Genomic DNA, 13,265 nt, shown 5'->3' on the forward strand with positions numbered 1-13,265 from the left:
GGGGCACTTCAGAAGCCCAGGGAAAGGCACTTAGGCTTCGGGGCGCCAGCGCACTAATCCGCCTGCCGTTCCTCCAGCTTTACGTCTATGGGGTGGGAGCGTCCAGAAGGGTCCTGCCTCGCTCCCGGCCGCTCCGAGCCGTGCTCCCGAAGCAGCAGCATGCCGGCGGATCCCCTGCGCGAGGAGACCCGGCTGCTGCTCCGGGACTACTTCCAGCACTGCAGCGACGGGGGAGCCTGCGGCCAGCCGCCGACCCCCAGCCCGCCGTCGCCGGGGGCGGCTGCCACGCTGCGCCGCGTGAGCGCCGAGGTGCACAGCCTGCACCGGGACTTCTACGCCTCGTGCCTGGCCGCCGAGGCGCTGCGCCACCAGGAGCCCGGCGCGCTGCTGCTCTCCGTGGCCCGCCAGATGGAGGAGGAGGGCGGCCTGAACTGGGGGCGCCTCGTGTCGCTCGTCGTCTTCGCCGGGGTGCTGCTCCAGCGTGGGGGCGGCGGCACCGAGAGCAGGCTGACGGACGTCCTGTGCGACTACCTGACCAAGGACAAGCGGCAGTGGCTGGAGGCGAACGGAGGCTGGGTGAGTGCAGCAGCTGGCTCGGGGCTTAGACCCCCGGCACGCCCGCCCCCTTTGTTCGGCTTCATCTCGGTGCCTCCCCCATTCATTTAGATTCCGAGCTCCAGCCGGCCTTTATTTTAATTATTAATAGGGGAAGCGCAGGGCACGCGAGAGCATCTCGCGGTGCATTGGAGGAGATGAATGAGTCTCCTGGGATCCCGGGGTTGGGGGGAGAGAAATGCCTGATCCTTTCCTCATTGTTCCTGCCCGCACATCGAGGGAACTGGCGCCCCGGCTGCGATGGCGGCGCGGGGTGGGTGTGACCCCCGCCGATTGCCGTTTCATTGACAGCCTGCGAGGCGAGAGCTGCGATTTCCACGAATAGATTGCCCGAAAGAAACCGGCTGACCGAGGCATGGTATCTAGTGAGGAAAGAAAATGCAAACGAGCCTTGTGGTCTACCACAGCGCAGCAGTTAAATGCTGGGGATTTTTGGGATGTTTGTGGGTGTTCGTTCCCCCTCCCGTGGGCGAAGTTAGCACTGATGCGCCTTCTCAGCAGAAGAGATGCTGCTGTTTGTTGATCTGTAGGATACTGGAACCATTGCAAGCTGCTGCCTTTGCCTGGACCCACAAAAAAAAAAAAGAAATGGTGCGTGTGGGCCATGAGCTTTCCAGACCACGCAAGTCTCTGCGTCAGATGAAGGGGGAGGGTCGGGAGTCGACCTGTGTGGTTTCCTAAATTCGTGTGCCATTCCGTTCTGCTAGGGTGGACCCCCTCAAAAAGTGGGATGAAAAACAGCTGAAAGGCTCTCTCTCAGTAGTAATTGAGACCATCTTGTTCTAAACCCCCCCCCCCCCCCTCCCAGTTAGCGTTTGGGTCTTTATCTACCATGTTACTATGTTTTGAAGAGATCAATAAAAGTAAAGGGGTATCCAGATGTCAGGTAGTTCTTAGTCTAGTCCATTCTAAGGTATTGCAACCGGCTGAAAAACATAGGACTAGCACAGCTACTAGAACTGCTTTTTAGAAAAGGAGCAAAATGCTGGATATGTAGAATTAAGGGTCAAACAAGCTGTAGGTTATCTTTTTTTTTTTTTTTTTTTTTTTTTTTAAATCTGACTAACCTAATACATCTGTGACCAGCAATGTCTTTTCTTGCTTTTAATCATTCTGTATATTTGGCGATGCATATAAAATTACTTGATTGGCATGGCAGTCTTGATCTCTGTACCAGGTCTCAAGAAATAGTGGAGTTGCACTAAATGGTACAGACTCATCTAGGTTATCTATAGCTCAGTAAAGGGGTGTCAGAGGTGATGAGACAAATGAGTAACTGTTAAGGGCTACACTCATCACCTCTAGCACCCCCCTTTTACTATAATGGAACAGCCTAAGAACTTGCTGTCCTGTTTAAATCTGGTGTAACTATGCGGTTTTCCTCACTGACTTAAAGAGAATAACTCTCAAAAGATAGTCACTTTTTTTTTTGATTGCATGTATCTATCTCCTACAAATGGTGACTCTTCATTTTCTCTTAAAAGGAGAAATCAAAATATTTTAGTGTCTCTATTTGATTTAATTTAATGTTTTCCAGCTGCTTTTCCAGCCCTCTTTAGATACTGTGGTCTATACTAGCCCCACAGCATATCATGTGATCTGACTAATATCCATTAAAAGTACACACTGTCTCTGTCCATGCTACAAAACTAGTTTTGAAACCAGCTTAGTTTGGCCCTGTCACTGCTGCTACAGGTTTCCTTGAGGTTTTCTGATCTAGCTATCCTTTCAAACCAACAAAGCTTTGTTTTGGAGGGGTGGGTTTCCTGGACTACTCTGGCTACATCTCAAACAGGCCGATACAGTACAGTGCGCTCCGGAGCGCACTGTTAACCTGCCATTGGACACACGTTTTCCCTTACCACTTATTCAGTAAGGGGTGGAAAATTTTCACGTCCAACCCGCCTAACCTAATAGCACTCTCAATATGCAAATGCATGTTGATGGCCCTGTTAGGTATTCGCGCGCGATTCAGAAAGTAAAATGTGCAGCCAAGCTGCACATTTTACTTTAAGAAATTAGCGCCTACCCAAAGGTAGGCGCTAATTTCTTCCAGCATCGGGAAGGTGCACAGAAAAGCAGTAAACTGCTTTTCTGTGCACCCTCCAACTTAATATTATGGCGATATTAAATCGGAGGTCACGAAAAGTTAAAAAAAAAAAAGAGGAAAAATTGGAAGTCGGTGGCTGTTGGGTCGAAAACCGGATGCTCGATTTTGCCGGCGTCTGGTTTCCGAGCCCGTGGCTGTCAGCGGGCTCGAGAACTGATGCCCGCAAAATTGAGCGTCAGCTGTCAAACCCGCTGACAGCCGCCGCTCCTGTCAAAAAGGAGGCGCTAGGGACGCGCTAGTGTCCCTAGCACCTCCTTTTGCCGTTTCTACTGCAGGGCCTAATTCAAATACTATATCGCGCGCACAGGAGAGTGGCTTGTGCGCACGCCGGGAGAGTACCCATCCAGACTCTCTATTTTTATTTAGTTCCGCTGTCCTGTGTTTCTAGCTACCCTAGCCCCCCCCAAGTTCTATTTCCTTGTTTTATGTAACTTTTTGCTTCTCTGTTAATAGGTTTATTAAGTTAATCTCCACATTCCATGTAAACCGATTTGATATGAGTCTGTTCATGAAGGTCGGTATAGAAAAGTATTAAATAAATAAATGTGCTACTTGCTAACTTCATGGAGTGCTCCTTAGTCCTTCTATTATCCTGTTCTAGATCTCTATCATATCCCCCCTCAGCCATCTCTTATCCAAGCTGAACAGCCCTAACCTCTTTAGCCTTTCCACTTTTACTCTGCTGGGGCACACTGACAGGAACAACTTTGCTGTTGCCACCCTTCCACTAAGAGGAGCTTCTTTCTGGAGACCCTGGGGTGCCTTTAATATATGAACCCTGGCCGGGAACTTTGATTATCTTCTCCTGTGCTAGTGCATTCTAGTGTAGCCTCATGCTGTGGGGGAGAGGTGTGGGCTGTTGCTGTATCTTCCAGTTATTTAGTGGATTGCAGGTGGATTAAAGGAAAATTGAGTAATTGAAGGTGACAAGATTCCTCATCCTACTGCTGTCTTAAGGGTGGGAGGAGGTGTGACCTGGGCAATTAACGCTGGCCGCCTGCTTCAGAAGGCACTGCACTGATGAGGGGGAGCTGGTGAGACAGCTAATGTGGCAGGAACTGTTCCACTACTGGGGTCCCTGCCTTTCTCTTCCCTCCTGCTGGGCTGCTCATGGTCATGAACTAGTCTGCTCTTCAACCTTGGGGGAAGGTAAGGACACATTTTCTCTGGGACCTTCACTCTTGTTAGGATCAGGTTTGGCCAAGCCACCTGAAAGTACCCCAGTATAAAAGGGAGACGAGATGGGGGGGGAAAAGCAAGAGCAATTGCCCTATAGAGCTAACTTTATAGGGAAAGCTGAAAGCATATTAAATACTAGGGTACATTTTGATAGTCAAAAAGAGAACATAAGTAAAATGTGCTGTAGCATAGTCTGCCTAGTATTTAAAATCTGTGATTATGTACAGAGGTGTTAAATGTCTTGATGCACTACAGAAAGTGGACAAAACTAGCTTCACAGATTAGGGGTAAAATGCATACAGTGCTGAGTTTGTGAACCCCCAGTATAAAAATGAGTTAAGTTTTAATTAAACAAGGGAATCACGGCAAGAGCCAATATCTTTTTTTTTTTTTTCCTTCTGCAGTAAGAGGATGTAAATTAAAGTCCATGTTTCTTGACTAATTCAGAGCCTGTGTATGAAATAAGTGAACCCCCAATTTCCTGAGCCCAATTAATTGGTTAATTAGAACTGGGTGTTTAAAAGATTTGGATGAATAAATCTGCATGACGGTTTGGGCATCCTGTCCTATATAAAGATCCAAAAGGTTTTGTTTGGCCTTTACTGTAAAAGTGGGAACTTACTTTGCCGTTTCCCAAAAAAAATATTTTCAGAAGACCTAGAACAGGGTTACAAGACTATTTCTCGACATCTGGGACCCCATCCATCCATCCACTGTCAAATGGTCTACAAATGGAAACTGCTGAAGAGTACAGGGAGTCTCCCCAAGGAAGGTAGAACTGGCGAGTTCACCACACAAAGAACAAACCAGATCATTCACAAAGAATCCCAGACTAACAATCAAAAGATCCGCAGGGCACTCGTGCTGTGCTTGATGTGAGGGTTCCAGGAAGAAGCTAAATGGAAATGGAGTTTAGCTAGGAAGGGGCCATTGCTTGCAATAAAGAATATTGCTGCCAGACTCGATTTGCCAAAGAGCATCCGGATGAGCCATAAGACTTCTGAAATGTTTTTTTGGATAAGTGACTGAAATCTTGAACTTCCTGGTCACATAAACAAACACATTGTTAATTAAACGCCACCTTCCAAAGTAAGAATCTGCTCATGGCTGTGCAGTGTGGTGGAGGTATCGTGGCACATGGTAGTCTTCCATCCACACCTGGATGGCTTGCAGTATTTGAGTCATGAATTCTGCTTTAGGTCAGAAAATTCTAGAGGAGAGTCTATGAACTAAAGCTGAGCCAGAAGCAGGTCAGGCAGCAAGAACGGACTCTAAACATCAAGTAAATCTACAGAATGGCTAAAGTGGTTTTAAAATTGGCCAAGTTAGTCTTCACCTAAACCCTATGGAAATGTCACGAGACCTGAAGCGAGCAGTTCATGCAAGAAAGCCCTCAAATGTCAGTTGAACCACATCGGCATAGAAGAATCGGCCACAGTTCCTCAAATGTGATGTGAGATTAATCAACGGTCATTATCGGAGGTACCACGAAGTACTGAGTGAAGTGTTCACTTTTTTTTTTTTGCACAAGGGTACTTATTGAATTTTCATTGACTAAACCCCATTGAATCGATGACAAAGGGTTATATTTCATCTTTCATTGGAGTTTAGATTAGAACATAAGAAATTGCCATGCTGGGTCAGACCAAGGATCCATCAACCCCAGCATCCTGTTTCCAACAGAGGCCAAACCAGGCCACAAGAACCTGGCAATTACCCAAACACTAAGAATATCCCATGCTACTGATGCAATTGATAGCAGTCAACTTGATTAATAGCAGTTAATGGCCTTCTCCTCCAAGAACTTATCCAAACCTTTTTTGAACCCAGCTACACTAACTGCGCTAACCACATCCTCTGGCAACAAATTCCAGGGCTTTATTGTACGTTGAGTGAAAGAATTTTCTCCAATTAATCTTAAATGTGCTACTTGCTAACTTCATGGAATGCCCCCTAGTCCTTCTATTAGGATCTAATCACAGTTTACATACAAATTATGCTAAAGACCATCCTAAAGTTTGACCTCCCCATTCTCAGCACTGTACAGTACACGAGAGCTTGACGAAGTTTGGGTTCTTTATGTTGCCATACTTTTCGGCACTGCGCCACAGAATGTAGCTGTCATGGCTAGGGCAGTATTCTGCAGCTGACCATGGCAGGCTATATCAGAATTATCTGGACCCTGTCTCTTTGTAAAGCTTTCTGCCATTTATCCAAGTGCATACTGTGCTTGTTGGGCTTCCAAATATGTAGCTTCACCAGATGTTTGCATACGACTACCCATAGTAAAAGGTATGGGGGTGATCCGCATGGAGCAAAAAAAAAACTTGCTGGGTGTTTTGGATGGTCTGCTTGGGTCTTTCTCTGACTTTACTCTGTGACTGACACTTTGCAGTTATTTACCTCGGAAAAATACTATTTTCAACCTACCAGCTCTTGCATAGTACACTCAGTGTTCAGAGCACATATTTTCGGCATTCTTGAAGGATGGTGGGGTGGGAATGCAGTATCTTGACTGTTTGCCAGAAAAGACTGTTGCTCAGTTACCATGACGTGTCAGATTTTATGGGGGGGTCTCTTATTATTATTTTTTTTTTCCCGAACAAGCTTTTATTTATAACCAACTGAAACTTGCAAAACATCTGTGGTCAAATTCAGGCCTGGATAAAACCCAGGTGCCCGTTTCCCTAAGTCTGCTCTTGGCACCTGCTGGATGGGAAGTGGAGAAAAGTGGAAGGCTAAGGCAAGAAATAGCATCAGCGGTTGGAGGGATAAGCAGTGGTGGAAAGGCCACAAAAAACATCTGCAATCACTGGAATAAGCATTGACCTCCAGGGAGGAGCAGTGGCTGCTCAGGGTTGGGAAGAGGGGTTTGAACAGGAGGCGGGGGGAGCTGTAAAGATTTCTCTCCCCTATTTCTAAGTTTCATTTGACCAAGGATGGAAACTTTTTTTTTTTAAACCTTTATTGCAACAATTACATCTGTAAACACAGGATTTGAGGTTTTATTTTCCTTCACTGACTCTTTAAGTCAAAACTGCAGAGGAGAATCCAGATTGGGGGAGGGAGGTGTCCCTTTGTTGCAGGCTTGCAATCCTTGGGGTCCCTCTTAAATACCACTGGTCCAATTCTCAGCACCCAGTCTGTGCAGTCTGTTGGGTACCTGTGGCATGGTCTCACGCCGCTCTCAAAGTGCAATTTGTCCACGCCCTTGCTGCCCCTGGCACAAATACCCCACCACAGCAGCCTGCCGGCCTCGCCTGGTGCTGACTCTGCCACAACGGGTGCAGCCTTCCTAAGCACGGCTCCTCCCCACCACACATTCCTGGTGTCCGACCTCCGATAGGGCCTACACGGTTAGACTAGCTGAAGTGCTGGTCATAAATGACAGGATGCCAGTGACAGAGAGATGCCACACCTTCTAGGGAAAGGTGTGTGACAGACAGAAACTGGCTTTTATGGTGCAGGATAGCAGTGCTGACACTGGAGTTAGGCATTTCCTGCAACTTAGTAAGTGGATATATTAAAGGATTGTCATTCATCTTTATCTTTAAAACAACTATGAAGAGGCTGGCTTTTTTTTTTCCTTCAGGCAGTGGTGCACAATTAAACTGCAGAAGCTGTTGCCAGCACATGTGCTGCTAGTACTAATGGGTTTAAGAGGTTTGGACAAGCTTCTGAAAGGAGTCCTTAGCATCATTAGGTAGAATTGAGGCTCGCCACATCTGGGAGCGAGCAGTAGACAATGGACCTCTCCAGTAGGATCTGCTTGGTGTTGCCAAGTGACCTGGCTTGGTTGCTGTCAGGCTACTGGAAATTGCCTGACTGGATGCAGTGACTCGAGGTTTGCAGCATCAAAGTAAACTGTAGAATTGAACTGGCGCTTGGAATGCCCCTAAGAATTGCCCTGCATCAAAAGCCCGAGCGCACAAGTGGCCCTACTGCGCTTGGGGGAGGACTTGGAGACTGGCGCACGGAGGTTCCAGGCATCTTAGGGGTTTTCCTGAGAGGGAAATCTTGGCTGCCAGTCTGCTGGGTAAATTCCAGACTTCGTGTTTGAGTGTTCTTGTATGCTGGGTTTTGGTTTTAATTCCCATTTATGGCTGAAAGCAGCAATGTTACGTATCTGCTTGCTTAGCCAGGCTGTCTTGCTTCCTTTTTTGGTCTTAGTTCAATCCTTTCTCTTTTTTTTTTTTTTTTTCTTTTTTACTTCTGATCTCTCGCAAAAGCTATAAGATCGTTAGCAGCCCTTCCATTTTTAAACCTCTTTCCCGCAGTTTAAAATTAAACTTCTTACAGTTTGGCCTTGACCTCTGCTCTGTTGCACTGTGTTCTGCCACTGGAAATCTCGAGATGTCCGTGAACAGGAGCCAAGAGGAAAGCAGGTTTGAGTTTATGGGTGTTCTGGTTCCTGGTACAAAACAGTCATGGAAGGGGGGAGTTCTGCATGGCACTTCATACTGCACTATTCATTTTGATTTAGTGAAACCTTAGAATACTGCGCACGCTGACACTTTTCTTCTGCCTGTACGTCATCTTTGAGAGAATCATAACCTTGGAAATACCATGCCGGGTGAGACCAAGGTCCATCGAGCCCAGCAGTCTGTCTCCTTCACAGGGCCCAGAAAGTAAATCTGCTTGCCCACTTTCAAAGTCTACCTGGCTAACAGTTGGTCTTCGACTTTTTTTCTCCAGGCCCCTTTTAAATCCTGTTATGCCAGCTGCCTTGACTATATTCTCTGGCAAAAAAAAAAAAAAAAGCCAGGTTTAAAATAAAAATGTAGCATTTTTTCACTTAATGCTTGAGCTATTTTGTCATGTCTCCCTTTAATAGGCTGAATAACATCCTCTTTACCCACTCATGACTTTAAAAATGTATAAATAAAATAAACCAGGATTGATTGGGTCTTGCTCCTGCCCCGGAGAGTGCTGTATGCCATGGGTCCAGAGGGGGGGGTGTGCGTTCACTGAGGTTTGATGTGGAATTGCGATGTCCTCTGGGGGGGGTGGTGGGGGTTATGGAAACAGTCCTGTAGAGGTGGGGGCAAGAGGAGTGAGGTACTCCCATCATTTCAATGGGCTCTTCTAGTAGTTCATGCAGCAAATATCCCTGTTCTTTATTGATCGCACGCTTAATCAGTCTTGGGTGTAACAGCGTGGCTGCTGTGTTGGAAATATGTCCTGCTTGCATGTTTCAGTGACTTCCGTAGCACATTAGGATTCAGAGTTGGAGAGCATAAGAAGCTTCCATAGCAGTTCATTTAATTTGATCTGAATCAAACAAGTTTAATGAGAGCATTTCTGGATTATTCTTAGACTAGAACTGGGCATCATTTTGCTCACCTGAATGCTAATCTGAGTTTGGCAGCTGGCTGAAGAGCAATGTTTAAGAGATCTTGCAGGAGCTGCTGTTTGCACAAATGAAGGTGTAGGGAACAAAGTTCCGGAAGAAATTGAGAGCTGAAAGCATTGACGTAGACATCTGCCAAGCTGAGTTCAAACGGAGCCATCTGGAGCTGTAGCCTGCCACACTTCATTATCCTGAATGGACCCAGTTGAACAGCTGCTGGCTTTCTGGCCTAGGTCAGAGCTGAATTCATAGGTCCACAGCGATCAGAAAAGACACCATGCACACCTTTTCAAACGTTTATACTTGAGCTGTTTATACTGCAAGATCTAAACAAAGGAAAAGGCTTAAGCAAGCAAAATTGCACATGACTGCAGAAATGACAAAAGTAAATATACCAAATAAGCATTTGCATAAAAATGTGCTGACTGTATGAGCAGTGTAATAGGCATAGACACTTTTTTTTTTTTTCAACCTGACAGCTTGCTCCTTCTTTTGGCCTTCCAGGTCAGTTTGGAACTTGCCTTTGGCAGGTATTGTGGCACAATGACCAATGTTTCCTCAAATTTGTGTGTGCAAAAACTATGCAACTTTTACTAGGAAAAGTTCAAACTTCTGCACTGAGTCCAATAAGGTTTCTTGTGAATGCTATGTTCGTGCACACAGCTTGGAGGTAACAGTGACCGTGACCCTTTATTTGCAACTGCTTGGGGAACTTTTCCCCCTTTATTCCCTCCCCAAATCCATAACAGCAGTCCTCTGCTAAAGACCAGACTGCAGCTCGTGCAAGAACCCAACACACAAACTGAGTATGGCCACTAGGTGTCAGTCATGCAGTGTCCGATTTCCTCCCAGGCGTGGAAGAATATGGTAGATCAGTGCTGTTAATGGATGGTCTTCGAGGGCCACAAACCTGGTCAGGCCTTCAGGATATCCTTAAGGAATATGAATGAGACTTGCATGCACCCTTCCTCAACTGATTGCAAAACTCATGCACCTTCGTTAAGGATATCCTGAAAACCTGACCAGTTCTGCAGCTCTTGAGGGTGACAGCTGGCCCAACTATTCCTGTTCACACAGCAGAGACCCCCAGCAGCCAGAACATAGCTACAGGGTTGTCTCTCTTATCTAGGACATTTTGTCAGCTGCCTTGTTTGGATGCTACCATCTTGGGCTGATGAGATTCTTCCCTGCCCTTCCCATGTCATCCTCAAAGCTTTCTAATCTGAATAGCTGCCAGTATCATTGTGGCTGGCCCCCTGTGTGGCCTGACAGACGTGGCTATGTGAGTATCTGGGTTTCAATGACTTAGAACACTTGAGCCCCAGCTAAAAACTTCTTAGCCAGGGCAAAAATGTTTTCTTTGTAATTGTTTTTTGGGTTTTTTTTGTTTGTTTTGTCCACCCTTAACATGCCTTTTTCATATTTTTGTTTAGTTCTGCTTTATTTTGTGGTGGTGTTTCTGTCCCATTTCACCCCTCCTGGACCAGCAGCAAGCACCAGGTGTCAGGAACTCTTCCCCCCCCCCCCCCCCCCAAAAAAAAAAACACACACACACTTAGGGACTGAGTGCAACCTCTGCAGCATCCCCAGAGGAACAGATCCTGCCCTGGCAGTCAAACCCTGGTCCCTCTACATGGCAGTGCATTACCTATTGAACCACCAAGCTAGCCTTTCAATTGTTTTCAGTACCCTCACCCCTTTCCCAGAGGATGCAAATTTTGCAGTCTGTGTATTTTAACATAGGTATTTAAAACAATATAATTACAGAAGGTATGTACTAGTGTGAGACTTGGAAATGCAGGTAATGGAAAAATAAGCATGGTCCCTGCATTTTGTTGAATTTGCCATACCATTTTATGTGAGGATGTATATATTTTGACTGATCCTGAAATCTGCATAAAATTTAGGGGAGCTTGTGAAAATCATCTTATTGTCCTCTCTGATTCATCAGTCTCCGCCCACCTATAGTCTTATCCGAGGAGTGACAGTGATCAAGAGGAAGGCTACTCTGTATCTACTGCCTTCCAATTAAACTATTGGGATATACAAATCTATCCCTACAGAGAGAGCCTGGCTAAGTGTTACTGCAGGGCCAATGGAGCACACGGTTTTGCAGCTTTGCTTCTGGTTTCTCCAACTAAAAAGATTTTAGGGCAAAGCTGTCACTGTAAGGCCAGCCTTTCTGGGGAGGAAGGAGAAGGGACTTCCTGCCCTTACAGCTGACTGGTGTGTGTGTTGTGTAGAGTCTGGTTCTTGCTGGATTGGACTTTGCATATGTCCCTTTCCATTCTTTTATGGGTTTAAAAAAAACAAAAAACCTGACCCCTGCTCCTCCATCCTTGGAAGACCAGTACATTGCAAGATGTAAATAAATTCTCCTTAAGGAGTTTTTGTGCTCTTCAGCTCGAGGCTGGAAAACGCTGATCTGATTTACCTCTGTATATAGAGGCAGGCATGCTAAACTTTTGCTTGCCAGTGGACCAATAGGAGGAGGAAGGCAGAGCCTGGGCCTTGCATCTACTTCATTGGCTTGAGTCTGCAAGAGCAGACCAGATACGTTAAGTGCTCCAGAGCCAAGCTTTGCTTATCCATCCTTTTTTGTATTATAAAATCATTTAATCCTGCCCTTTCTGAACCTGAACTAAAGTGTGCTTTTTTTTTTTATACGCTTCTATGCTTGATATTTTGGTTTGGATTTAACAAATCTATATTTTTTTTCCCCCTCCATAGGATGGCTTCAACCGCTTCTTTGACAGACGTGACCCTGAGCAGGTGCAGCAGAATGGTCCTATAGGCAATGCCATCATGGCGGCGGCTGGATTTGGATTGGCCGGATTGGCCTTCCTGTTGGTCGTGCGATAAAGCCTCTCACCTGCCGGACTTTTGGTTTATTTTTTATCTGGAAGATTTGGAGCGCTACATCTTGTCGGAAACCTGTGCTAGTCTTGGCCACAGCTTATTTCTTGTGGAGCAGTGGCAGTGATAGACCAAAAAGTGAAGCACGCACCTACCACAGTCGCTTGTTCAGAGGATGACCTTTGGAGTTTAAGGACTTAAAATGAAGAAAACTTTATGATCTTAACTATCAAGGTTCAAGCTGTTTTTCTTGGTGCTTATGCTTCACCCACAGGTTTAAATTTTTTTTAACCTCCATTTGTTCCAAAATTTTTGGTAAGGGGAAATTTTTTTTTTTTTAACTTCTGGAAAGTGAGCTGAGTAATTGTGCATAATCTTGTTCTGATGGGATGTGTGAAATCGGACAGATGAGAATGACTTGTTGGCCTAGGTTCAGTGTAGGGTGTCTAGCGTAATAGATGGAACTGTTGGGATTAAGTATAAAGTGTTTTTACTGTAAAGTTATGTTGCTGATTTATCTTGTAAGCAGGAGGAGGTTTCACTAGCACTGCACCTTTTTTTTGGACACTGATGTAAAAGGAATCTGAGTTTGGTGATCTGTACAAAGTCTTATAACCCTACATGGAATTTAATTATTTTAAACCTTTGTAAGGTATCTTGTGGCTTTTTTTTTTTTTGGAAATCCCCAGAAATCTGGAATTTCTGTGGATTTCCATAGATAATATATTTTCAGAACATTATTGTACCATAACTACACTTTTTGTTTACAATGTTTTTTAATGTGGATTTTCAGAATTGTTCATTAAAACAGTCCATGATATTTGCCCCTATTTCTTTTTAGTTCTGGTTTTATAAACCTCCAAACGAAGTTACATAGAGGAATTGCTTTTAAGAAAATAAACTGACATCTTTCATTACAGATCTATTTTTTTTTTTCCTGAGTCTGTCATTCAATCAGTAGTACTGGAGTTCAAGAGCTGACATTTGTTCAGTATCAGTCTTTATTGGACTCTGTCACTTCCCGTTACATGGACATGTTACCCTGGTGGAACTTTTTTTTTTTTCACTGAAGTCTGCTTAGTATAGAGTTAACACTATATAGAAACTATTTGAATCCTCAACAGGCTTAATGACCAGTTTATTCCTGGTATTTTG

The 13,265-nt window shown here is 45.2% G+C and overlaps 1 protein-coding gene across 1 annotated transcript; it reads left to right on the forward strand.

Annotated features, from left to right (window-relative positions):
• Positions 1-13,029, forward strand: BCL2L10 (BCL2 like 10). Its single transcript, XM_029575535.1, has 2 exons — positions 1-576; positions 11,985-13,029. Exons 1-2 carry the CDS (start codon positions 88-90, stop codon positions 12,114-12,116), a joined length of 621 nt encoding a protein of 206 aa, XP_029431395.1. The 5' UTR covers positions 1-87; the 3' UTR covers positions 12,117-13,029.
• Positions 13,030-13,265: the final 236 nt, after the last annotated feature.

Source organism: Rhinatrema bivittatum, chromosome 13 (genome assembly GCF_901001135.1).
Source record: "Rhinatrema bivittatum chromosome 13, aRhiBiv1.1, whole genome shotgun sequence".
Taxonomy (NCBI): Eukaryota; Metazoa; Chordata; class Amphibia; order Gymnophiona; family Rhinatrematidae; genus Rhinatrema; species Rhinatrema bivittatum.

Bases quoted from the DNA above. Each gene is read 5' to 3' on its own strand.
- BCL2L10 (XM_029575535.1), top strand. From the start codon at position 88: ATGGGGTGGGAGCGTCCAGAAGGGTCCTGCCTCGCTCCCGGCCGCTCC. The intron at 577-11,984 runs GTGAGTGCAGCA...CCCCCTCCATAG, and splicing joins TGGAGGCGAACGGAGGCTGG to GATGGCTTCAACCGCTTCTT.